Genomic DNA, 26623 nt, shown 5'->3' with positions numbered 1-26623 from the left:
TCCGAAACGGTACGACTGTATTCTGGATAAGGAGTGAGCCTGATTGAAGACAGTGAGATTTATCTCTGAGTAAGCATGCATAGTCACACAAAATGCTAAACGATGGTTTTGCATTATGAGGATGAACTGCCACAAGTCATGGGCTTATGTTTGGCAACCAAAATGGTCAAAGGCCTGGAAACGATGCCTTGTGAGGAACGGCTTAGGGAGCTGGGTATGTTTAGCCTGGAGAAGAGAAGGTTAAGGGGTGATATGATAGCCATGTTCAAATATATAAAAGGATGCCATATAGAGGAGGGAGAAAGATTGTTTTCTGCTGCTCCAGAGAAGCGGACACGGAGCAATGGATTCAAACTGCAAGAAAGAAGATTCCACCTGAACATTAGGAAGAACTTCCTGACAGTAAGAGCTGTTTGACAGTGGAATTTGCTGCCAAGGAGTGTGGTGGAGTCTCCTTCTTTGGAGCTCTTTAAGCAGAGCTTGACAGCCATCTGTCAGGAATGCTTTGATGGTATTTCCTGCTTGGCAGGGGGTTGGCCCTTGTGGTCTCTTCCAACTCTATGATTCTATGTGTACTTCCTCCTCACCTCTCCTTAAACTCAGGAGGTGATTGGAAGCGCTTTTCCTTAGATAGTTGTTCTTGTTTAGTCGTGTCCGACTCTTCATGACCGCATGCACCAGAGCACGCCCAGGCACTCCTGTCTTCCACTGCCTCCCGCAGTTTGGCCTTAGATTAATCACAGTTTAATCGGAACCCTCAACTGTAGTTCATCTTGACTATAATTAGTGGAAACAAGCCAGCATTGTAAATCATGGCTTGAAGTTGGTATGCTGTCCCTAACCATTGTTTAGACTAGCCAATTTCTCCAGGTTGAGACATCATGACCAGCGGTGGTAGATCTGAAAGGGAAGGGTGCTTTGGAAGGGGAGAGGAGAGCAAGTGAGCCAGATGTGAAGGTGTTTGTTGCAGCTTGCCCTCATAAGGCTAAACCCATGGTTTAGCATGATGCGTGAACGCAGCTAGAAGAAATGCAGAAACATTTGAAGCTATGCTCATAATGCACACCAGTCTTGATCCTACTTTTCTGGGAATTGAATTCAGTAGGACCTCTTTCCATGTAGACGTGGTGAAGCTTGCTCCATTAATTTAATTAATATTTTACAGAGCTCCATTCTTCATCTCAATATATCACAAAGTCTACCCAGTGATGCACCCTAAGGCCCAATAAATAAATAAGCAGAAGAAAGCATCTAAGACCCTCAACATTTAAATGCTTCACTCTCCTTTCCCTATAGTGAAATACAGGCCATGTTCAAACTTCTTTTCATGGCCCAACATTTTTCTTCCCATTTTCTTATTGACTGAAATGTCTGCTTTCTTCCAAAAAGGGGCCATCAATATTCTAGCTGACTTTATCAAATGAATTATTAACTCCACTTTGTTTTCTGAGCCAAATTCTCACAAGTATTTCTAAAGTACACCCAAGGGATTTAAAGGTCCAACCACCCTGGGAATTTCTATTAATTTAGTAGGAATTAAAGGCAGAAGGCTTGAACATGCATGCAGGCATAGCCACCTGAAACATATCACATTTGCTCTACCATGATGTTGCCAGCTAGCTGAGGATATATTGCCCTAAGTTTGTATTAATTAAATACATTTTTTTTGTTTTAACTTCATTGGCGTTGGGTTCAGTACAACTGAAGTAGCTTTTAGTCAGGCGGAGACCTACAGAGATCAGATATAAGAACGTGTTATTGGCAGGTGGGGCCAGACTGCTCTCTCAGCTTCTGCGCACCACAAATTAGTGGAAAGGGGACAGGAAATGACAGGGCCAGCCTGCCCACCTCTGCCACCAGCAGAGAAGCGGCACGGGCACTGGTGCCAGCTTCCAGTGAGATATCGCCAAAATTTTGCAAGATCTCGCCAAAATCTCACATAAGATCTCGCAAGATTTTGGCAAGATCTTGCCAGAACACACTGTCACCACTGCTTTGCAAGTGTTGCCACGCAATCCAGATAAGGGATGCTGGTGAAAGGGGATGTGCTGCTCCTGGGCAAGGCAGAAGGGAGTATTGCATTAAACATTTTAGGGAAATGATATACAATGAATTGAAAAAAAAATGTTTTAAATAACATTTGTTAAAAAGCCAGAAGCTTTTCCGTTAGGTATTTTAGGACAAGAGCTGCCAAAAGAAAAACAGACATTATTCGTGTATGCTACAACAGCAGCAAGAATCTTAATAGCAGAAAACTCGAAGACTGGAGAAATACCATCAAAAAAACAATGGCAAGAAAAGTTGATGAATTATGCAGAGTTGGCAAAGTTAACAGATAAACTCAGTGAAAAGGGCAATAGTGATTTCGAAAAATAATGGGAACCTTTTACAACATATTTGCAGAAACGAAACAAACAAACAAACAAACAAACAAAAAACATGGACTCACTGCCAGGATTCAAATAAACATTTACAACTTTATTTACAGAGAGCAAGAAATTGTAACATCTGATGTAATAAACCAGAAATGGAAGCTGAGGGAAGTCAAATAGGGAGGGGGGAAATTGGAAAATGAATGTTATTGGTATTGGATATTTGTTATGAGAAAAAGAAAATCAATAAAAAATATTTAAGAAGAAGGGAGCATTGCAGATGTGGGCATGGCAGTGGAGCCAAATCCCATTCCAATCTTCATGCTGGCCCTCCCAGTAAGTTGCAGCGACACATGTTATTTGGAAGCCAGGAGAGCAGTGCTGTCCCTCAGGCACCACTGTAACCATCCTTATATCTGCAAAACAACCATTTCAGTTGACTCAGCAGAGAGTGAGGCCTGCCCGCACTACAGACACAAAGGCAACCCCTGCCACCGGGGCATTAGCCTGGGTAATCTGATAGGAAACTGACACAAGAAATGACTTATAGAAGAGATTTGCAGTGCCTGAAGCTAAGAATGCAGGCAACTCAGAGGCCAGATATCAACCCCCTTAATGTCACCCTCTGCTTAGGAGGTAGAGTGGGATACCAACAAATATTAATATTATACCCCCTCCCTCTCCAGCTACACATATGGCGATTGGTCAAAACCCAAGTATGAAATACAACATTTCACCTAAGAAAATTCTGTGGCATGAATCCACCCTAGCTCTGGCCGACTCTGCTTTCCCAGAGGAAGAGAATACCCTTGAATGCAGAGGAATGGGTGGGGAGCTCTCCCTGACCCTGATTTGCTGAGGCACTGACATAAGCATTATAAGCTCGCCTTAATAAATGTTTCCTGGCTCTTCTCAACTCCAGTGAGGCTCTTACCTCATTGCAGAAATGTTCTTGGAAAGCAGGGAACCAGCCTGCATTTTTCTTTCTCTCTCTAAATAATAAACGGCAGAGAACAGAAGGGACTGAGGCAGACCAGTGCCAGAGGCAGCTGCGAGGGAATGTGAGGTAATATACTACTTACAGATTACTTATGCTGGCAAACTTTGACCTTTGCCTCAGGGAAAAGGGATGAAACATGCCTTCATCTTACAGCACTCTCTAGCGCAGTCTCCAGACAAAAGGCCTTGTGAGAAAAATCATGTCTGAATACCCTAATAGTGTGTTCAACAGGGGCAGCTCTCTCCGTTTCCTTTTCCAGCTGCCCTGGCAGCTCCAAGTAGGGGAGACAATTATCTACATATGGAATCTCTAAAGGACAGTTTTGGATGTTCAGAGAAGCAGAAGGATGAGTGATTTAGGCTTGTTCCGATTAGAGATTCAGGCAAACTTTCTCCCTAGGCAGGCTCGAAAAGAATTCATGACGTTTCTTAAAGCTTAAGTCAAAGGAGAAGCAAACTTTTCAAACCTATAATTTCTTCTCTAGTTTGCTTTAAAATCTGAGCCGGAGAAGAATTGCCAGCTTCCCCTGCCCTCTCAGTTGGGTGAAGCCCACTGGGTGACCTTGGGTCAGGCCAGGCACTATCTCTCAGCCTAACCTACCTCACAGGTTTGCTGTGGATATAAAAAAAAAGGAGAGGGGAAGAGGTGTATATGTCACTTTGAGCTGCCTTGGGGGAAAGGTGAGATATAAGTTTTATAATAGATAAATATTGAGAGAATTGATGGGCCGCAGGTTAAATAACCAAAGAGAGAAAGGCCATCTCTGCAAGAAATGGGCTCTGTACCACAACCTCATCTTTTTGCCACTGTGACTACTTAGTTCTCTTGCCAGTTCAGCGCAATGAAACCCTGTCACACATTGAATAGAGCGTGAATTAAAAATATGGGAGGTTTTTCCATTTCTTCTGGGCTTTGGCTTGGTTTGGAATATTGATCTTTGGTAATCCAATATGAGTTTGGGAGCGCTTGCCCATCTCGGCTTTTGTTGTTGCTACTCATCAACAACGTGCAAGTAAAGATGTACCGGTACATCTCTTCACCGTCACCACCCCAACCTCTCTCACGAAGATTGTGTCACAGCCCTTTGCTCAGTGTAGCCTTTTGCCTGCAAAATGTAGCATAATAAGACTTAACAGCCCACAAAAGGCCCAGTGCTCCCTTGTACTTATGGGCAATTCAGTAAGTTCTAGGAACAGCCAGGCACTGTTAAAAAAAAGAAGTCATTAATAAGAGTGGAGGCTTCAAAAGACACATTGACTGGCAGTCATCCGACTAGGAAAAGCTGTTGTGTATGATACTGTAGGCAAAATGCCCAACTCCCCATTGGATTTCTGGCTGCAGGGCTGTACTGGGGGCTGGTGCCAAGCTGGGCAGCAAATGGGGGGGGGCAGAGGCCTTTTGTGCCAACGTGGAGTCTGAAGGAAGGAACAAGGAAGCGGGCATTAGCACAGTTAAAGACAGAACAAAGGAGGAGCTGGAGTGTGTCTATCACCGCCAAATGGATCATTTCAGTGCTGTTGTAATGGTTTTTATAACATTTTTTCCATTGCATGAAAGTGCTCTGCAGTCTTTATTTTATGCATCGTCTTAATCCCACAATGCCCATTAGACTGAGAGCAGGGCAGTGCTTTTCTGTGGCCACCCAGTGAGAGCCAGTTCAGAGATGACTAAGAGCAAGGAGAAGCTACAAACAGATTCCCCTGCTTCTTCTATGGCAGCCTTCCCCAACCTAGAACCCTCAAGATGTTTTGAGCTCCAGCTCCCAACAGTACCCCAGGCAGCAGATTAATTTTGTTTTTAATTGATCAACCTTCTGCCCTTTCCAATGATTAAAGTAATATAATTTTTGTAAGCTATAAATCTACGACTTATTGTTAGGGAAGCAAAGGGAGTCTTGAACGTTTCGTTTTCCCTGTGAACATTAACACACCAGGACCAAAAACAGCCTTGGATAAAGAAGCAAGGGTGCCTTTTACACCCATTGAAATTGGGCCCTTCCAATTAATCAAGCGGATTGAACCCTTTGAAGGTGCATCCCTGTTTAGAAGCCTGCCTTGCTTCTAAACTTTCCCACCTCTTTCAAGTTCCCTGGGAGTGAAAACGCACTTCATAAGAGCTGTGCTCAAATGATGTTGATTAAAAGAGTAAAAAATAATCCAGGTGTTACTCTGAAACTGTATAATTAGTGCTTTGTGCTGACTTCTCCTTTCCTTTATTTCCAACCCCCCCTCCCCGAAACCCCATGGCCACATCATTTATATTCCGCCCCCCACTCTTTTTCTTTCTTTCTTTTATTAAATTTTTATTAAATTTTCTTTTTCTATCATTACATACACCCCATATCCATAACATTTATATTATATTCCCTCCCGCCCCCTTCCTGGGCGCCCCCCAAACTTCCACTTCTGATTTGTTTTTCCCTTATTACACACTTCCGTTTCTTAAAAGTTACATTATATTATTTCTTTATCTTCTACATATTTTTTTGTTAGTAAAGGTGTGAGTGTTTATTTAAATCCTGCCATCAAGTCAATAGTCTTCCTTTGTTTCTGCAAGTATACTATAAATGGTTCCCATGCTCTTTCAAAGTCACTTTTCCTGAAGTGTGTCTGTCAGTTTTGCCAATTCTGCATAGTTCATCAGTTTTTCTTGCCATTGCTCTTTGGTTGGCATTTCTCCAGTATTCCAATTTTGTGCTATTAAAATTCTCGCCACTGTAGTAGCATACATGAATATGGCCCTCTTCTCTTTTGGTAGATCTTGGCCTAAAATACCTAGCAGGAAAGCTTCTGGTTGTTTAGCAAATGTTTTTTTCAACATTTTCTTCAATTCATTATATATCATTTCCCAGTACATTTTTACTTTTTTGCAAGCCCACCACATATGATAAAACGTACCTTCTGCCTCACATCTCCAACACTCTTCCTTTTCATTTTTATACATTTTTGCCAATTTAACTGATGATATATACCATCTATACATCATTTTCATATAATTCTCTCTCAATAATATACAATCTGTGAATTTCAAATTTACTTTCCATAGTTTTATCCAATCTTCAAATTGTATATTTTGACATCCCTACCATCTCTATTATTTCTTTCCATTTTTTTAGTTACAGGTAGGTAGCCGTGTTGGTCTGAGTCGAAGCAAAATAGAAAAAAATTCCTTCAGTAGCACCTTAAAGACCAACTAAGTTTTTATTTTGGTATGAGCTTTCGTGTGCATGCACACTTCCTCAGATACACTGAAATAGGAGTCCCCAGGCGCTTATGTGGAGAAGGGGTGGGGAGGGGGTGGGGTGGGGAAGGGGTATCACTCAGAAGGGTGGTGGAAGTGGGTGATTGACTGACTGATAGCTGTTGATGACTGAAAACAACTGCAAATGGTTTTGCATGAAAAAGCAAGGATTGAGATGGCTGAAGATCGCTTTATCATGTATAATGAGATAAGAATCCTATGTCTCTGTTCAAACCAGGTCCCTCCATGGTTTTGAGCTTGGTGATAAGTTGTAATTCAGCAACTTCTCTTTCCAGTCTATTTCTGAAATTCTTTTGTAGTAAGACAGCTACTTTGAGATCTTGTATAGAATGTCCTGGGAGAATTTTAGAAATATTTCTTTTGCTTTCTCAGTTGTTCTGCTGTTAAGCTTTATCCAATTTACATAGTTGTTTTGTTCACTTTTTCTCAATTGCCATGCCAAAGGTTTCCCTGGTTTATTAACATTTTTTAAAAAAATCTCTTTTGCTTTCTTAATTTTCCATGCTATTTCCTCATTAATTCCATGCTATTTCCTCATTAATTCCATGCTATTTCCTCATTAATTCCTCATAGAATATTGTGATTGTAATAATTTTATTGCCTGTTTGCTGTTTCTTTATTTGGTGCTTTTATTAAATCTTTTTCCTTTTCTGCTATTTTATTTAAGGTCTCTTTCTTTTTCTTCTCTCTTTTCTTCTTTTTAATTTAATTTTGTTGGATGAATAGGCCTCTCATCACTGCCTTGCTGGCGTCCCAGACTATTTGGAGTTAGGTTTCATTATTCAAATTTTGTTCAAAATATTCTCTTAATGTCTTTTTTGTCTATTCCAGAAAAACTTTGTCATCTGATATTTCTTCATTCAGTCTCCGCCGAAAGGTGGACTGAGTATCTTTTTGTATTTCCATAATCATAGAATTATGATCTGACAATGTTTTTGGATCTATTTTGATTTTTTTAATTCTTGACTCCAATTCCTTAGAAACCCAAACCGCATCTAGTCTGGCACTGCTTCCATGAACATGAGAGAAAAAAGGTGAACTGTTTCTCAAACGGGTGCTTAACTCTCCAGTTTTACTGTTTCTATCATTTCAAAAAAAGTTTTGGGAAGCCTACCTTCTTTCTGTCTTTTTTCCTGATCGTTCTATCCTTCTCTAGTGATGGGACTCCATTAAGATCCCCCATCACTATAATTTTCTCATCTGCAAAATCTAGTAATTCTGTTTCTAACTCTTGGGAATTTTTTGTAATATTTACATTTGGCGCATATATCCCTACCAAAATTATTTTTTCTCCTTGAACTTTAATTTGGACCATCAATTTTCTCCCTTTCTCATCCTTTTAATTGTGGTTCAAGTGCAGGTTTTATGTACAAAGCAATTCCATGTTTTTTGGAAATTTCTAAGGCAATAAATTGACTCCCTAATCTCTTATTAGTCAGAATTTTCTCATGTTTCCTCTTTTTCTAATCATCTCTTGGAATGAGGAAGCATGTAACCCGGCTCATGCTTTTACCTTTTTGATGTTCACATAAGAGAACTCTTGAATTTCAAAGAGCTGGTGGGTATTTGAGAGGAAAATGTGGAAGCTGCTTTGTAATCAACACTCATTTATAGTTATTCTTGAACGATCTCTCTCTCTCTCTCTCTCTCTCTCTCTCTCTCTCTCTCTCTCTCTCTCTCTCTCTCTCTCTCTCTCTCTCTCCCCTATGTAATTAGTCATTCTGGGATGCTGGAGTGTTTCATTTCTGCTGGCTTCCCCCCACTTCACTTGCTCTCCACTTGATTTCAGTATCTGTGACCTCTGACACTTTGAGCATTGTTACTGTTGGCTTTCTCTCCCTCCCCCCTTGGCCCACCCCAATCTTCCACAGGTTCTAATGCGTTGCCATGGAGATAAATTACTTTCATAAATAATCACAATCCAACAACCAAACTTGTTTTTTTTAAATACTAGGAGGCATGAATGGTATAATGAAATCCCTTATACAGTCATATCTCAGAAGTCGAACGCCTTGCGAGTTGAATGTTTTGCCTCCAAACACCGCAAGCCCAGAAGTGAGTGTTCCGGATTGCAGGCGTTCTTTGGAACACAAATGTCTGAGACGGGTTCCGTGAGTTCCGATTGGCTGCAGCAGCTTCCTGCAGCCAATCGGAAACCGTGTGTTGGTTTCCGAATGTTTTGGAAGTCGAATGGACTTCCGGAATGGATTCCGTTTGACTTCCAAGGTATGACTGTATATACAGGACGTGATCCAGCAAGATCTCATTCGAAGCAAACCTTGGTGAACTAAATGGATTCTTCTTAGAAGCTCTCAGGTATCAAAAATGTAAGAATATAAGAGCCTGCTGAATCAGGCCAATGGTCCATCTAGCCCAGCATCCTGTTCTCACAGTGGCCAAATAGGTGCCTTTGGGAAGCCCACAAGCAGGGCCTGAGGGCAACCATTTGTGAGCACCAGCAGCTGGTACTCGGAGACATACTGTCTCCTACAGTGGAGGTTGAGCATTCTACCTTTTACACAACACTTGACATCCGTAGCTTCACAGATTCAGGCTCTAGTATTTCCATTTAAAAGGACCAACTGGGGAAGACTTTTGCTCAAGCCTTTGGGGAGTTGCTGACCATCAGAGTAGACTATACCGGTTTGATGTACCACTCAGTGTTGCATTGAATGACAGTTTTATGTACCTGGAATGGCTGGATGGTGCTGGTAGTCATTGTAAATGTTTGCCCGTTGTTGACTGCCAGAAGGCAGCTGTCTGTGGGAAGCCCACAAGGCATAGATGCCGTACTCCTGTTAGCTTCAGGGTCTTTAGATTGTATTCTGTTTAACTTTAATTAAATCCTATGAATCAAACGTACGTGTGTGTGTGTGTGTGAAGTACGATAAATGAGGGCTGATCAAAGCAGAGCAACAACTGTCCATAAGGATTCTTCAGATAGATTCTTGACTCTTTAGTATTCCTTCCGACAGAGGTGCTTGTAATTCTTTTTATATATATATATATATAAAGTCAAGGTGCTTCAAAGAGCTGTGACAACAAGCATGTTGTGTTTTGGGTGTATGAAAGGCAAATGAAGGAAGCTACCCACACACAAACAAAGGCAATTATATATGTATAATGGGAAAGCTGGAGCAGAATTTGTAAGAGTTCTTTAAAGAACATTTGAGGGAACTACCGTACCATATGAATGTAGTTTGAACAGGTAGGAGGCATACCACCCCCTGGGGTTGAACAGGACACTGTTTTTCTGCTTCTCTTTTGGTGTGTGTACAAGCAGTACTAAGAAAGGCCAGAAAATGGGAGGTCTGTATGCACCTCCAACATCTCATCAGACTCTCATCTGCATGGCAAATGGTCAGGGTTGATGGAAGTTGAGTCCATCAACATCTGGAGGGCCACAAGCTAGCCATCCCTGCTTTACACATTGCAGAGGCTACTCAAAATTAAGTTGCAGTTCAAGGGGTAGGAAAAGCTGAGGGGAGCTTGCCAGTGATTTGCATTTGCATTAAGACTGAGTTGTCATAACTGGTTGTTTTTCCAAAAGCACACAGACACCCTCATTTGTTATCTCTGCAGTTTGTAAATACAGTGGTATCTCTAGCAATGGCCTCAATTCATTCCGGGGTGCTGTTCGCATCCCAAAAAGTCCGTAACTAGAGCGGTGCTTTTGCGCATGCACGAAAGCGTCATAGAGTATAACATGAAAAAATGCAACCTGAAGCGGCCGTAACCCGAGGTATGACTACAATGGGGTAGGATTTTTTTTAATGTGTGGGGTTTTTTTAATGGCATACTGTCATCTCCGGAAGCTTCCAGATAGGTGTTTATTATGGGATCGCCACTGCTCATGCACACACTTTTTTTGCAGCACCTACATAGCGCCGTTGACATAAAAATAACAGCCCATATTCTCCCCCATCCCTGTTAACCTGGAATTACGCTTACCAGGGGGAATCTAGCAAGTAAGTAAAGAAATAAATCTGTTGCCCATGATCTATTTGTAACATTTCAGTGGCTTGTTTGCAAAACAAGGCCCCATCTGGAAGCACAGACATGCCGCTTGTCAATCCAGTGGTTCTGGAATTTATTCCGAGATTCTGCACATGAAAGCCGACTCACTTGTACGGTGGGGAGAGAGGTATGCATGGCATTCCCTGTGATGGGGACAGCAGCTGCTCTTGCAAGGTACCATCTGCATGTTGGAGCCCTGAGGAAGTTTGGATTCCAACACCTGCTTCCAAGGCAGAGGTAGAATCCATCGATGTTTCGCTGTCCCCTGTCACTATGATGAATGGGTACGCAGTCATTGTCAGCTTGAATCCTTCATTTCTATGGCTTCTTACATGGGATATTAGTCCAAATCTTAGACTGAGTGAGTGTCTGCATATATTAAATACGTACGCGGTGATGTTAGTGCAAAGGTTCTCCGCTTATCTTGTAGAGACTGCACATGCTGCTGAAAAGGCCTTATGATGCAGAACTCTCCATCAAAGCCGGCCCAATGTAACAAGTTCCCGAGTACTACTGTTATCCACCAAGCATATTATCAGATTGGCCTTTTAAGTGTCTTCTTATCTAACTTTAGGTTGATTTCTGGAATAAGCACTTGTGCAGAGTTCAAAATAAGAGCCGCGTTTTGTGTATGCAAGTGGCCTTCTGCATTCAGCCCAAAACGTGTAGGGCCAATGCCACAGACACACCATCCACATGCATCTCCCATCCAACACCCAAATTCACACACTTCTGTACATCCACGGACAAGCATGTACCCCATTCATCCACCTGTCTCTCTGTCTCACATGCAAACAAGTTTCCAAAGTTTTGCCCTTTTAAAGAAGTCATTCCTTTACAATTGGTGTTTGCATGCAAACAGATGTTAAGGAAGGAACAGAAAAGCAACAACAAAATGCCCAGTTGGCATATCTCCCTATTCGCCTTCTTTTTTCACAGAACCTTTCCAGCCCCCTCTCCAATCTCAGCCACTCTATTCCCCTCATCTCTGTCTCCTCTCTCTCCTTTTTTTTCTGCATGAACATTCACATACATACACATCTCTATAATTTGATGAATAGCAAATGTTGGAAACTCGGAATATGCTCCTAAAGCAGGGCTGGCAGAGCTCAGGCCTGGAAGGTGAACGAGCCCCTTCAGGCCACCCTGTCTGGCCCTCAGGCTTTTCCACAGGTCACCTTCCCTCACCTCTAGTGTTTTTGCCTGGCTGGAAAGTGTCCTTGAACTTTCCTGCCTGAGTGGACGGTGGGGGGCTGGCAACACTGTACAGAATCTGCAGAAAGCCCAAATGTGCATTCTCTCCCCACTTTTGACTGTAGCCCCGCCCACCGCCCACATGTGGCCCTATGAAAGTTATCCAGAAGGGAATGCGGCCCTTGGGCTGAAAAGGGTTCCCCAGCCTTGTCTTAAAGGGTGTCATTTTAGTTGACCTCAACTTTCCGGGTTGAGGCACTTGAAAAAACTTCAGAAAGGGAGAGGTGAGTGGGAGCATTAATAGCTTGTTCCCAGTCACTTAAGATTGCCCGAGCAATTACTGTATTTTTCGCTCCATAAGATGCACTTTTTCCCTCCTAAAAAGGAAGGGAAAATGTTTGTGCGTCTTATGGAGCGAAGGCACGGCTGCTGATCAAAAGGAGGTAAAATCAGTAATGATACATTGGGCTAAAGATATTGCACACAATATACAGTTAGAAGGTTGGGAGAGGTTATGGAATGAAGGTATTTATTTTACTGCATGCAGCACGCTTAAAGAAAATGTTATGAAAATGATGTATAGGTGGTATTTAACACCAGTTAAACTGGCCAAAATATATAGAACAAAAAATGAATGTTGGAAATGTGTAAAGAAAAGGAAGGTACTTTTTGCCATATGTGGTAGACATGTAAAGAGGTAAAAGCTTTCCAGGAAATGATGCGTAATGAGTTAAAGAAAATATTTAAAAACACTTTTGTTAAAAAACCAGAAGCTTTTTATTGGGTATAGTGGGTAGAGAGATACCGAGACAAGGGTCTTTCCCAGGGAGTCTTCTCTTCTCATGAGGTGGCCAAAGTATTGGAGCCTCAGCTTCACGATCTGTCCTTCCAGGGAGCACTCAGGGCTGATTTCCTTAAGAATGGATAGGTTTGATCTTCTTGCAGTCCATGGGACTCTCAAGAGTCTCCTCCAGCACCATAATTCAAAAGCATCAATTCTTCGGCGATCAGCCTTCTTTATGGTCAAGCTCTCACTTCCATACATCACTACTGGGAAAACCATAGCTTTAACTATACGGACCTTTGTAGGCAAGGTGATGTCTCTGCTTTTTAAGATGCTGTCTAGGTTTGTCATTGCTTTTCTCCCAAGAAGCAGGCGTCTTTTAATTTCGTGACTGCTGTCACCATCTGCAGTGATCAAGGAGTCCAAGAAAGTAAAATCTCTCACTGCCTCCATTGCTTCCCCTTCTATTTGCCAGGAGGTGATGGGACCAGTGGCCATGATGTTGGTTTTTTTGATGTTTGCGCTCTCCTCTTTCACCCTCATTAAAAGGTTCTTTAATTCCTCCTCACTTTCTGCCATCAAGGTTGTGTCATCTGCATATCTGAGGTTGTTGATATTTCTTCCGGCAATCTTAATTCCGATCTAGTCCAGCCTTTTGCATGATGAATTCTGCATATAAGTTAAATAAGCAGGGAGACAATATACAGCCTTGTCGTACTCCTTTTCCAATTTTGAACCAATCAGTTGTTCCATATCCAGTTCTAACTGTAGTTTCTTGTCCCGCATAAAGATTTCTCAGGAGGCAGATGAGGTGATCAGGCACTTCCATTTCTTTAAGAACTTGCCATAGTTTGCTGTGGTCGACAGTCAAAGGCTTTAGCATAGTCAAAATCATATATATATATATATATATATATATATATATATATATATATATATATATATATATATAGATTGCCCAAGCCCTGGCAATGATCACTAAGAACCTGGACTAGTAAAGAGAGTTTAACACTGCAGCATCTGCGTTTTCTAGTGAGGCTAACACCACTGAAGACCATCGCCAATTCGCCATGCGAAGACTACCCTGGAAGAACAGCAGGAGGGTGGACGGCTGAGCAGAGGGTTGGTCCTGAGACTAGAGGCTAGTGAGTCATTTGGAAAGGCTTGCGGGCCACCAGTTCTCCAACTCTGACTTGTTTTCAAATGATCTAATAATGTCTCATCTCATTTTGGCCCAAAGTAACTGCAGACTAATTCTCATTTCCCAACTGGCCCGACAATGGGAAAAAGGTCATTGTTTTTAATTTAATTCTACTGGTTCATTAAAGTTTTTTTGTGCTGTTTTTTCCCCCTTCTATTTTTACCCGTTTTCGTTTCCAGGCAATCGGCGCCTGTTAAATATTCCTCCAAGCGTGATATTACTCTCCCGTCTCCCTATTCTGACATACTCCGTTGCAGTAATTTGCTGAACTCAGCTCCTACATTTGGCTTTCATTTGAAGGAAAGGCGGAGGGAGCCCTCAGCACCAACAAACCTATTAATAATAATAATTAAAAGAGAACTTGACAAGTGGGAACAGCACATCTAAATCTCACCCCATGAGTGTGTGTGAAGAAGAGAAAGAGAGAGGGAAAAAATGTGAGCCCTGTGGGAATAAAAGGGGGGAGCTGTTTTTGTTCTTATTTATCTTTAATAGGCCACTTACATTTGGAATGCCATTTCTTCGAAATGAGTTTTTGTAAAGACCAAAAACAGGGGAAGCGGGTTGGTGTTTCTCACTGTACCCATTGCTGGGCTCACCATGTGAGGACATAACTCCACAGGCAACAAATTGATAGGATTAAGTTTAAGGCCACTCCATTAGGGGTGGTTGAATCTGCCCATTTCAGCTTCTCTCAGTTTCTCATTTTTCCAATCTTACATCCAGTTCCCCACATTTCTGCATCAGTTTGTGATTAATTTTTAAACCTCATAAGAATTCATCAACATTTTAATGGGATTTCCCCTGATATACACATTTTTGCAAAGCACTTTTGCCCAAAATAAAGTGCCTTTGCATCTCCCCCCCCCCATGAACTTATGTTGCAAATTTCAGAGGACAGCAAATTTTCAAAGTTGGCCATATTTTAATTCTTTTCTTTTTCCAGAAAGTGGGAATTTTGTAGGTTCACCTTGAAGTTTGAACTGAATAAAATTGCTCAACCACCCCTACACTTCATACATTACTTTTTAGATTTAAGTCTAAGGGCTACCATGCAACTCAGAGTTAGCAGTACTGATTGCCACCCCCACTACTGCCCTGATGAGCAAATTTATACTATGCATATGTTTGAATGAATGTGATGTTTTGAAAACCATTAACATCTGAATCTAGTTTGGTGGACAGTTCCTTTGTGGTAAAGTAAAATTAAGGAAAGAGTTTGCAATGGTGCAAGTTAAAATAATTAAATTTGCCTGGAAACATTAATTAACCAACAGTGTTAATCAATGCATTGATTCAATGCCAATTACAATGGAATTTTCAAAATCTGATTGTAATTGGAGCTCTCCTTGTTTAGAGTTTATGGCAATCTGTATTTTCCTCAAGTTTCAGCAAAAAATTGAAGATTATTTTTTTCAAACAATGGGCGATCATTTCATTCCAAAACCAGAAATGGGTATCTTCAGAATAACATGCATGCTAGTACATTTATTTTAAATGTTTCAGCAATCCCTTGGCTAAAAAACAAACCAGCCCTAGTATAAATGGTCAAGTAATTTAAGTGTTCACCACAGTGGCAGTGGTTGTGACATCCACACAACCTTCCCCTCCCCAGACATGGCCTGTTCCTTTTTATGAATTTTTAATATTTTGTTGGAAGCCACCCAGAGTGGCTGAGGATACCCAGCCTGATGGACAGGGTATAAATATATTATTATTATTATTATTATTATTATTATTATTATTATTACTTTTATTATTCCTAATGTTGACATTCCCACCAAGTCCAGCCTTAAAAATAACCCTATTTTATTATAAGTTCTTTTAGATATCCCTTCTCTTCTATAAGACACAAAAAAGCAGGTATCTTTGCCTGTATAATATTATCACTGTGTTTGTCTGCTCTCTATATTGTAGAATGTTCCTGGGGATCTATTTGCACAACTTTGCACAACTTTGCACAACTTTGCTTTTATCCTTTTATAAAAGTGCTGCTTCTTTAATTTCCCAGTAGCTCGAGTTTCCTTCTTCGTGGCCAGGTATGCCAGGAGTCCTTGCAATATGTAGGTTTTCCCTCTGCATATAATCAACTTTCCGATAATGTGAGACATTGGATACTTTAACATAAACCTGTCACCTCTTCTGATTTATATAGCTGTTGATTATCATCATGTTACAATGGGTCTGTTTGACATAAGGATATTTCCGAATCTCTCCAACCACCTACTCAATTGTCTCTTGGAGGGAAATTGGTCCAGAGCTTTATTTCCCTGGCTTAATTTTTTTCTGCTGAAATGCTGCCCTGCTGAAATTTTTTCCTGGTCTTTCCTCAGTGTTCTGAACCGAACTCCAGTGCATCTGGTCCATGAAATTATATTGGTAGATGATTTCAGTGATGACCGTAAGTGACTTTTTATGACTTGAATATGGGAGGGAGGGGCGAGTGGGGGAAGGGGGGGAGAACATGCTTGGAAAGGCAGGTGCGTGGGTGCCCATGGTGGGGCAAGGCCCCCCCCTCATTGAACCGTACTCCACAGATTCCCAGCATGCATAGAGGGGAGAGTAAGAGTAAATGTCTAGCATTTGTATAATCTGAGAGAAGCGGCAAAATATATAGGCACTGTTCTAGTCAATTTTTTGTTGCTGTTGAGAAATTAGCTGATAGGTTTTGGTTTTTTTAATGTTATCTTATAATTTGTGTGTATATACAGTGGTACCTTGGTTTTCGAATTTAATCCATTCTGAGAGTCCATTTGACTCCCGGAACGGTTTGAAAACCAAGGCACAGCTTCCGATTGGCTGCAGGAGTCTGCCCCCCCCCTTTCAGTATTTTACTTTAGTCCCCCACTGTCCTGGGAAAGTTCTTGCAGATGCCTAGGGGCAGATGCTCTCTTGTGATGTAATTTCCTGTGTTCCTGCAGCCAATGGGCCAATTGGTCATTTTCACCTGTGTCACATTGTCAAACTCCTTAATGCTCACCTGCTATTCTTTTGCCCTGAAAGTCTGTGAAAGTTTTTTTAAAAAAAGTTTCGAAAATGGGATGGATCTCTGCTTGTGTTTCCAAAGCGGATGACTGCCGTTTGCTGATCAAGCTACCCAAGGTGAAATGTTTGCGCAACAGAAGAAGAGAAGGTAAGAACTCAGTGGCCCAGCTGCAGATGGTGAAGGGCAAAAGGAATTACCTTTTTTTGAGGGGCGGGGGAGTGGCTGTCTTTTGGTTTGTAGTATACTTCACTGATATACTCCTTTATAATTTACTTACATAACTTAATTTATAACTTGCATTATAATTTACATTATAACCCTGCCTGATGCCTGATGCACTTACTCTGTACAGCTTGAAAGTCTGTGTTCATTCAGATTGATCCAATAGCAGGCAATCCATGACGGATGCGGCACAAACATGGCAGAAACTACTAGGCATCACAGCTCCTACTGAAATTTTGGCTTCACTTTCGTTGTTTTTATTTTGCAAACGACACAACGATTTCATTCCATGTGTTATTTTTGCATATAGGCAAACAAAGTAAATGCTGGAAGATCAAACTATAAAAATGCAGTCAGTTGAGGCAACATTCACATATACCAGTGCAAAGATTGTAAACTCAAATGTAACTTAGTTACATCATATGACATTGTAGTCAATGGCCATGTTTCTGTGATCAAACCCAAGCTTAACAATATTATTATTTATACCCCACCCTTCTGGCTGGGTTTTCCCAGCCACATTAAACAGATCAGTGTAGATCCAGCCAATGCCATCATATGATCAGATATCCCATCCCCAGCTAAGATCCTTATTCTTAGTTTTGGACCAGCATCAGTTTCCAGTCCATTTTCAAAGCTAGCCCCACGTATGACCCATTGCAATGGTATAAACCAGGCATGGCCAAACTTGGCCCTCCAGATGTTTTGGGACTACAACTCCCATCATCCCTAGCTAACAGGACCAGTGGCCAGGGATGTTGGGAATTGTAGTCCCAAAACAGCTGGAGGGCCAAGTTTGGTTATGCCTGGTATAAACAATAGGTTCCCTAGCATGCATAAGTATGACCAAGAAATCACCATTCAGATAAGGTTGACGGCCTAACAGGAGGCCACATGCTGACATCACATTCCATGGTCTAGTATATAACAGGAACATGGGTTCCAAATGCCTCTGGAATGAAATATTCACTTAATAATCCTTCCTCCTTTCAGCCTGAGTTTTCCATCAATACATGTAGAATAGTAGTCATCTTCTCACATGGCTGTTGTGGTGATAAAGAAAGGCTACAGTGAACCATGCGTTTCAGAAATGACTTCTTTGCAGAAATATCCCCCCCCCACACACACACACACTTCAGTTGCTGTGATTATGGGCTTGTTCACATGTCACAGAAAACCACAGTTAAAATAAAGTATGGTTTATTACGAGTGTCCAATGTTGCTGCTGCTGAAATTGCAGGTGCTTTACTCCTGCTGCTGTTACTGCTGCTCCCAGGAAACAAACCACGGCCTAGCTTAGCATGATGCCTAATCATGGTTTCTTTGGAGAGCAATAAACCACGAGCCCAAGCGAAACCATGGTTTGTTTCTAAGCAGTGCGGCAGCAGCGGAAGTGGGGGAAGAGTGAAGCACCTAAATTCCAGCGCCATCCACTGCACAGACACATAAACCATCATTTATTTTAACTATGCTTTAACGTGACATGCAAAGCAGGTCTGTAACTATTCTGGTTTGGGCCCATTAAATCTTGGTTACTGCTCAGGCAACTTTCCGAACCAGTCAGAAAGTCGCACTCTACTACAATACTAATTTGGAAAATTGAGCAGAACCCACTGAAGGATATAAATGCTGTCCCATTAAAGCTTGCCTTGAATTAAATAATCAATAAACGCTCAATTGTGTATGTGTAATGCTTATTTATTTTTATGGCAGCAGTTTAAAATCATAAGTAACCAGCAAACAGGGCCCCGTACAACAGGAGTCAGCCTCAATTGTGGTTAATTACTAAGCGGAACCTTCACCGCAGCAGAAAGGCTCGCCCTCTCCCAGCTTGAGCAAAGGTAAACTGAGGCACAGCGCAATGCCAACCACGAGGATCTCCCCATGAATCAGTGGGATATTTGAAGCAGTAAAATTCACGCCAATTCTATAAGCAACTTCCCTGTTTTGAGGACCTGGAACAAACTGTCCTTCCCCCGTCTCCTCCTTTGCATACATAAGGCAATTCCCATGGGGAATATGACCAAGTGCCCTCTACAGAGCACGAGTGACTTGTCCCTATTACCTGGGCTGAATACCCTGTTAGGCTGCAGAAAGCTAGAAAAGCAAGGTGACCATTAGTTGTTCATGTCAGATTATAGAAAGTCACACTGAGTCACACTATAGAATAGCACACACACTGGAGGAGAAACAGCTCTACCTTGGTATGTAGATGAGCTTTCCAAAGCTACCATTTAGTAGCTATCCTATTCTATCCAGGGCTGTGCTAAATTTATATGGCATGAAAAGGGGCTTTTCCATGGCTCGAAATGTACTCTGAAAGACATGTCCATAAAGCACACAGCCAGCCACCACCAGCACTTGGTTTCCTCCTGTTTGCTGCCCCTTTTGGCACCTGCTTCAGTCATGTGCCTTTTTTTAAGAACAAGGATTCTTCCAGCTAATCAGAAATCACATAGTTGGTGAGATGACCTCATGTGTCATGCAACCAATTGGATTTGCTTATGACTGTGATAACAGCCATGAAGCCAAGCCAGAGTGAAGGCAATGTTACCTGTCTTCACTCTGAATGGGTTCAACCCTGTTTTGCAGCCTCTCCTCTTCCATGGAAGAGACAAAGTCCTAATCATGTCCTTAGAGCCCATACCTCTCATGGGATTTTTTTTTGTTTTTGTCCCTGCATTTACAAGTTACTTGCTTTTGCTTTCATAGAGGCTTTTGATGTCTCTGCTCTTGGTCAGGCAGAGGGTGGGCATTTGGAAGCTGTAGCCCATCATCATGACATTGACTGAAACCATAGCCTGTATTATTCTTCTCATTCAGTACTGATTCAGGTCATTCAAAGGCTTTCAAAGGTTTTGTTCAAATTTGAGGTTTTAAATTGTGCTTGATTCCTATATGTTAGGAGTCAGTGTTGGCTGAAACCTACATTTGATAGGGGGGCTGTATTAATTGCAGGCTTTAATCTAGTTTTAATTAGAAGCATCGTGGGACCACCCCTTCCCATCTTCTCCCTCTTCCTTCCAACCTTTTTAAAAACAGCACAGAGGCAGATAGAGGCAGATATTTGAATGCACTAGTAAGAGGAGGAAAGCTGGCAGATCCATTTATTTCCTTCCGCCCCACTTGTCTTCTGGACAAGAAGTGTGATTCAAACTAGGCTGCACCCCTAAATGTTCTGATTTCCCCCCTCCCATCCATTTCCTCCCAGACAAACCGAACTGGAAGGGAGTCCACCCATCAGAACTCCTGTTTTTCTGGTAGAATTGGATGAGTTGCATCAGTGTCTTTCCCGTATCACCAGGAAACCTGTAAGGAGTCATTGCAACACCACTCCTGAGATAACTACCATGGGTAACATGAAAGGAACCTACTGTATACAGGTGCCCCTCTATGTGACAACATTGGCCTTTAGAAAATGGAGTTAAATGCTGGAAAGGGGTGGAGTCTCAGCATGGCTCCTCCCATGTGATTCCTGTTTTGGAGCAGCAGGCCCAAGAGGCTCCCATGAACAGGTTATCTTAGGATGCCCATGTACCCTATTTTTCAGATTAGAGACCTTTCTTTGAAGAGCCCTCAGGGGATGGCCCACTATTTGAAGAAAAGAAAAAGAAAAAGGTCAAGTTCAAGCCGGGTCTGAAGATAAAGAACCATGGCAACATTTCAGATTCAGTCAGTGGTAGAGCAACAGCTTTTGCATGCAGAACACCCCAGTTTTAACCCCTGCATCCCCAGGTAGGACTGGGAAACTCTGGAGTGCTATTGCCACTTTCCACAGGCAATACTGAACTACAGGGAGCAGTGTTCTGGCTTGGTGTAAGACAGTTTCCTATGTTCCTAAGAGACAGCAGGGACCTTGAAATTGCCCACCAGCACTTAGCACTTGGACAGCAAACTGAGCAGGCCCCCAGGTCATCAGATCAGAGTCTTTCCCTCTGTGGTGAGATTTCTTTTATTTCTCTTTAAATTATACTAATCATTTCTGAGTATGCATCTATACACATATATTAGTGCATGCAAATATCGTGCAAATCCTCTCCTGGCCTCTTTTTTGTTGATGCATCAGTGACCTTTGGGGATCTCCCCTTGCCCCATCCTGTTCTCTTCCATTGTGCTTTTGTAGAGCCCAGATGGGTAGGAGGACATGGGTTTTAATGAGATGAGCCATCTTTCTCTCACAGGTACAAATGTGGTCTTCTCTTTACCACTTTCCATCCTTCCTTCCCCATTTCAGCTAGTACAATGGTGAGGCAGCTGCTCTGATTGCTGAAAGGCCTGATTGCTGCTTAAAATTGTTGCCAGGCATCTCATGACAGAGATTGTTTATTTTTAAGGTGACTTTTTAAAAAAAGTAATTGTGTTATTAGTTAAGGGAAACTTAGCACTGTAATAATTGGCTTTAATTTGCAAATTAATCAGCCCAAGAGTTAAATGAGTTTTCTATTTAAGGAAAACTTTTAATCTGTTGACATACATAGTTTTCACGCAGCATTTATTACTTTGCCTACCTGAAATTTCTATTACTGCTGCTGAAAATTCATTTTCATATGTTAGTGTACTGTGAAATCAACATTCACCAGGAACCAAATTCTGCCAATCTGGTCTACTTCCCATCAGGGGAAACTGAATGGAACATGACTAAAACCTACCCAACACTGCCCCTTACAGAGTGGCTGGGGAAATAATAAATTATTATTATTATTATTATTATTATTATTATTATTATTATTATTATTTGGTGGTCTCATCATCAATACACATGCGGCACCTTCAATCTTTGCACCATCCTCTATTCTTGGCACTCTCTAGATATTACAACTGGATCAATAACCTGTTGGCTTGGCAGCGTGAAACAAATCACACTTTACCTTTTGAACTTGGATATGAAAAGGTGCCTACATTTAAATAGCAAAATACACAAATGGAATTGTCAATTGTGTGTGGTTACCATGGATTTGAATTGTTAGTTTTCCTTGCAGGAAACAGAAATGTCAAGCAGGAAAGAATTAAGTCCACAGTTCCATGTTTATTGTAGGAAAAAAACAACCGGTCATATAAATGGGCTTGAGCATCAGATATCAAATATGTTGTTGTGTGGTACTGATAATTGATGTAAGAACAGAAGGTGAACCTTCTGGATCAGGCCAATAGCCCAACTAGTCCAGCATCCTGTTCTCACAGTGGCCAACCAGATGCCTATAGGTTTTTCCTGTACTGTTATCTTTTTTATAAATGTGTTTGGATTCCAGTGTTCAATATGTTAAAAACCTTCAATAATATATATATATATATATATATATATATATATATATATATATATATATAATTTATGGGGAAACTGATCTTCCAGCTCTAGGGTGGGATCCACTTGGAAGCTGATTCCAACAGCCTCCTCAATCATTATTGGCTGTGTGGCTGAAGCAACTGGTCCATCCATAATTCATTCAATGTGGCACCATGATTTTGTAGTGGATCTGGACTTGGACTGAGGAATCTTTGAGTTCAATACCTGCTCAGACATGGGGACTTCTTAATGGCCTTGGGCCAAGTCACTACTGGTACTTAACCTACCTCGCAGGGTTGTTGTGAGGATAAGAACTTGTGGGCTCAGGTTCCTTGGACCAGCATGCAATTAGCTGAGCTGAAAAGTTGGCATGCAAATGACTGCTCTGCTGTTCCGGGATGCTTGAGTGCAGATTCACAAGGCCTACTAAACATGCTATACAGGTATGTTATAAGAATAGGTTCCAGTTCTCACAAGACTGGCGACTAGGCATTCAAATTGGCTCTAGGGAGTGAACGCTAGTTAAGATGTTCAAAAGGGGGTCAGAGTTTAAAATAGACCCGCCCCCGCCCCCTCTCATGTTTAAAGGGATTGCTCTATTAATACATTCAGGGAGTCTCAGCTGCAGTTTATTAGCCAGAAAATTAGAATAGGCAAAACAATGCCCCAGGTCTTATTTTTAAAGCTGTTTGTTCTAACGAAACAGACGAGATGGGCTCCGGCGGCCTCTCTGGGATTTTTAAAAATACGTTTAATTAAATTGTATTTTAAAGATTAAGTAGATACATATAGAGGATGAATATTGCCACAGCAGGCTCTAGGGGCTATTACTGGAAACCTCTCTATGCACTTTCCCTGCAAAATCATAGTCTAAATTAATGCTTTCTAATCTTGGTTTGCAGAAATAATAAATACAAGTGAATCAGATGTGGGCTATGTAGATATTTGTAATTCTGCCTTCTACGACAATTAGGTGGTTTGGTGTATTTTTAAAAGTCAGATTCTGGCTCAGTTATACTACTGTAAATTATCAGTGCGATCCTATGTGTGTTTAAAAGGAAGTATGTCCTACTGTATTCAACGGATATTACTTCTGTGGAAGTGGGCATAGGATTGCTGCTTTGGCATAAATGTGCCGAGATACCAGCTTCCAGTGCACTAATAGCACCTTCTGCTGCAATGTTCTTCTAATGCTGATAGTTGTGCCTTGCTCCACATGCACAGATTAATCCGGGGGGGGGGGAGGATGCAACAACTGCTTGCAATTCATTAACAAGTTCACAGCAACAATGTAGAGTACCGGAACAGAACACTAATGGGAATTCTGGGAATATCATAGTAGAATGTGAGATTTCAGAACCAGAGAATCCAGTATGAATTATTGTATCGGTATTGTAAGAGCACACATATTAGCTGATTTAGCAATTAAATTTCAGTATGTTCATGTATTAGCAATTAGAACTCAAAAATTGTTCCCTTTTGAGAAACTGGGGGAATTATAATAAAATGTGTGATTACGTTAACCAAAGTTGTCACCCGCTGTTAGAAGGAAAGGTCACCCCCCCATCTCCCTTTCACAGTGACACACTGGCTTCAGAAAGCCCTCAACTCTCATTCCAACTGATTATAATTTGTCCATACCAATTAAAATTTCTCCCCCGTGATTAATCCATTTCACCCATAGATGATTATTCTACCGATTCATATCTGTGTTGCTGCTGCCCTGTTCTTCCAGCTTCTGCCATATGGTGTCAGTTGGCTCCAAAGAGGACTTTGTAGGGTTGGACTAGACCAGGCATCCCCAAACTACGGCCCTCCAGATGTTTTGGCCTACAACTCCCATGATCCCTAGCTAAGAGGACCAGTGGTCAGGGATTATGGGAATTGTAGTCCAAAACATCTGGAGGGCCGAAGTTTGGGGATGCCTGGACTAGACTGTTTGGATCCCTTCCAACCCTACAATTCTATGACTTCAGCTATCAGTAAACGGAGGACAAGGCTGCTATGCCCCATAAACACGTTGCCCAACTCTTTGAGAAGCGATTGCAGGCTGGGTAGGGCAACACACATTTTGCTTTCTGCTTCCTCTTCGAGGACAACTGATGCTGCTGCAGCTGCTGTGCTCCTTTCTTACTTTCAGGCTTCCTGTAGGTCATCTGGTCAGCCCCTATGAGACCAGGATGCTGGACTGGATAGGCCTTTGGTCTGATGGAGCAGGGGTCCTCTTGCATTCTCATGGTTCCCCTTAAAAACACTCAGAGACGTCACTCAGGAAGAAATCTCCACATTTGTTTTAGGTGACATTTGCTTGGCAGCCTTTGGTGCAGTAGGTGGCCTTCAGAACTAACCGAAAATGTCCGTGTAACTATCCTCAGTCCCTTCCCTAGCAACAGCCAAAAGAATTGTGTGAATTGGCCACAAATCGTTCCTTTTCAACCAGCTCTTTCATTTTTGGAGCTTGCAAAACAAAAAGGGGTTGTTGTCATATGTCTCTAAAAGAAGAAAGTGCTGGGCGCATAAGACGATCATGACCTCTCCTGATAAGATGGGGCTGAGCATGAAAGTGGTAGAAGGAGCGGATGCGCAAGGGGAGAAGAGTGCTTTGGTGGAGGCTGCTCTCTTAGGGCAAATGGGGCCCTGCCCTGCAAGAACCACTCTCCCCTCAGCTATCCCCCACCTGCTTGTCTTGTTACTTACAGGAGTTGGCACTGGCTATCAGCTTCTTCCTCCTTGGCCTCTACCATGGTAGACCCCAGCAGGGAGGAGGATAGAATGAGTTGGCTCTCCTCGACATAGTCTCTGGCGCCACCTACTGTTGGCTCCTCTACCTCCCCGCCCAATGGGCAACAGCCACCACTGCTTATGTGTGCATGCCTGGCTAGCAGCTAATTTCTTGCTTAGGGGGTTCAAGGCTCTCGGACCGGCACTTGAGTTTGTGTGCATCTCGACAGGTTTGATCCGGTCCCGCATTCGAGGAGCAGATGTGGCACAGGCAGGCGTTCTGACCTTTCTAGACAGTCACTGTGAGGTGAACAAGGACTGGCTGCTGCCTCTTTTACAAAGGATCAAAGAGGTAAGTGTTCCCTGAGCAGCTCGGCAGGACTCGACCTTTGTCAGAAGTAGCAGTGGGCCTCGACTCTGCTTATGTGCAGCTTTTAGACTGGGGAGTCAATGGTGGAGGGGAAAAAAAGCTATGGTGGGAGGTGGCTTTGAAATCCTAGCAATACAGTATTTTTATTTTTTAAGTATACCCTACCTCTGGGCCTCAAAGTGGTTTACAAAGCTTAAAACATGTGAAAAGCCAGTTTCAAACATTGAAAAATAGATTAACTGCATTTATGCTACAAGGGCCTCCTGAAACAAAGCCATGTTTAACCTAACAGCTTTTGAATTATGGTGCTGGAGGAGACTCTTGAGAGTCCCATGGACTGCTAGAAGATCAAACCTATCAATTCTTAAGGAAATCAGCCCTGAGTGCTCCCTGGAAGGACAGATCGTGAAGCTGAGGCTCCAATACTTTGGCCACCTCATGAGAAGAGAAGAATCCTTGGAAAAGACCCTGATGTTGGGAAAGATTGAGGGCACTAGGAGAAGGGGGCGACAGAGGACAAGATGGTTGGACAGTGTTCTCGAAGCTACGAACATGAGTTTGACCAAACTACGGGAGGCAGTGCAAGACAGGAGTGCCTGGCGTGCTATGGTCCATGGGGTCACGAAGAGTCGGACACGACTAAACGACTAAACAACAACAACAACAACCTAACAGCTGAAGCCTGCCTTATTTCTAATGGGAGGGGGTTCCATAGTGTTGTGTTCACTTTGTTGAAGGCATGGATCTGCAGTGACTTGAGTCTGGTCCATGGGAGACCACTAATAGCACTCCTCCAGATTATTTTAGTGATGGACCCAGAACATAGGAGTCCTGGGCCTCCGTTATCCAGGGCTTTGTAAAGGTAAAGGGACCCCTGACCATTAGGTCCAGTCGTGACCGACTCTGGGGTTGCGGTGCACATCTCGCTTTATTGGCCAAGGGAGGCGGCGTACAGCTTCCAGGTCATGTGGCCAGCATGACAAAACCGCTTCTGGCGAACCAGAGCAGCACACGGAAACGCCGTTTACCTTCCCACTGGAGTGGTACCTATTTATCTACTTGCACTTTGACGTGCTTTCGAACTGCTAGGTGGGCAGGAGCTGGGCCCGAGCAACGGGAGCTCACCCCATCGCGGGGATTCGAACCACCAACCTTCTGATCGGCAAGCCCTAGGCTTTGTGGTTTAACCCACAGCACCACCCGCATACCTC

The 26623-nt window shown here is 42.3% G+C and overlaps 1 protein-coding gene across 4 annotated transcripts in view; it reads left to right on the top strand.

Moving 5' to 3' along the window:
- GALNT14 (polypeptide N-acetylgalactosaminyltransferase 14) overlaps positions 1-26623 on the top strand; it is a 233723-nt gene that overhangs the window by 164212 nt on the left and 42888 nt on the right. For all 4 annotated transcript variants that reach the window (XM_035111477.2, XM_060272962.1, XM_035111479.2 and 1 more), the window contains 3 exons: positions 16163-16230; positions 16897-16962; positions 25273-25394. In XM_035111477.2, coding sequence (XP_034967368.1) covers positions 16163-16230; positions 16897-16962; positions 25273-25394 — 256 coding nt within the window. The remainder of the gene's footprint in view (positions 1-16162; positions 16231-16896; positions 16963-25272; positions 25395-26623) is intronic.

The sequence above is a fragment of the Zootoca vivipara genome, chromosome 3 (assembly GCF_963506605.1).
Source record: "Zootoca vivipara chromosome 3, rZooViv1.1, whole genome shotgun sequence".
NCBI lineage: Eukaryota > Metazoa > Chordata > Lepidosauria > Squamata > Lacertidae > Zootoca > Zootoca vivipara.
The sequence above is the reverse complement of the archived record's forward strand: the minus strand, read 5'-3'. Positions and strand labels throughout refer to the sequence as shown.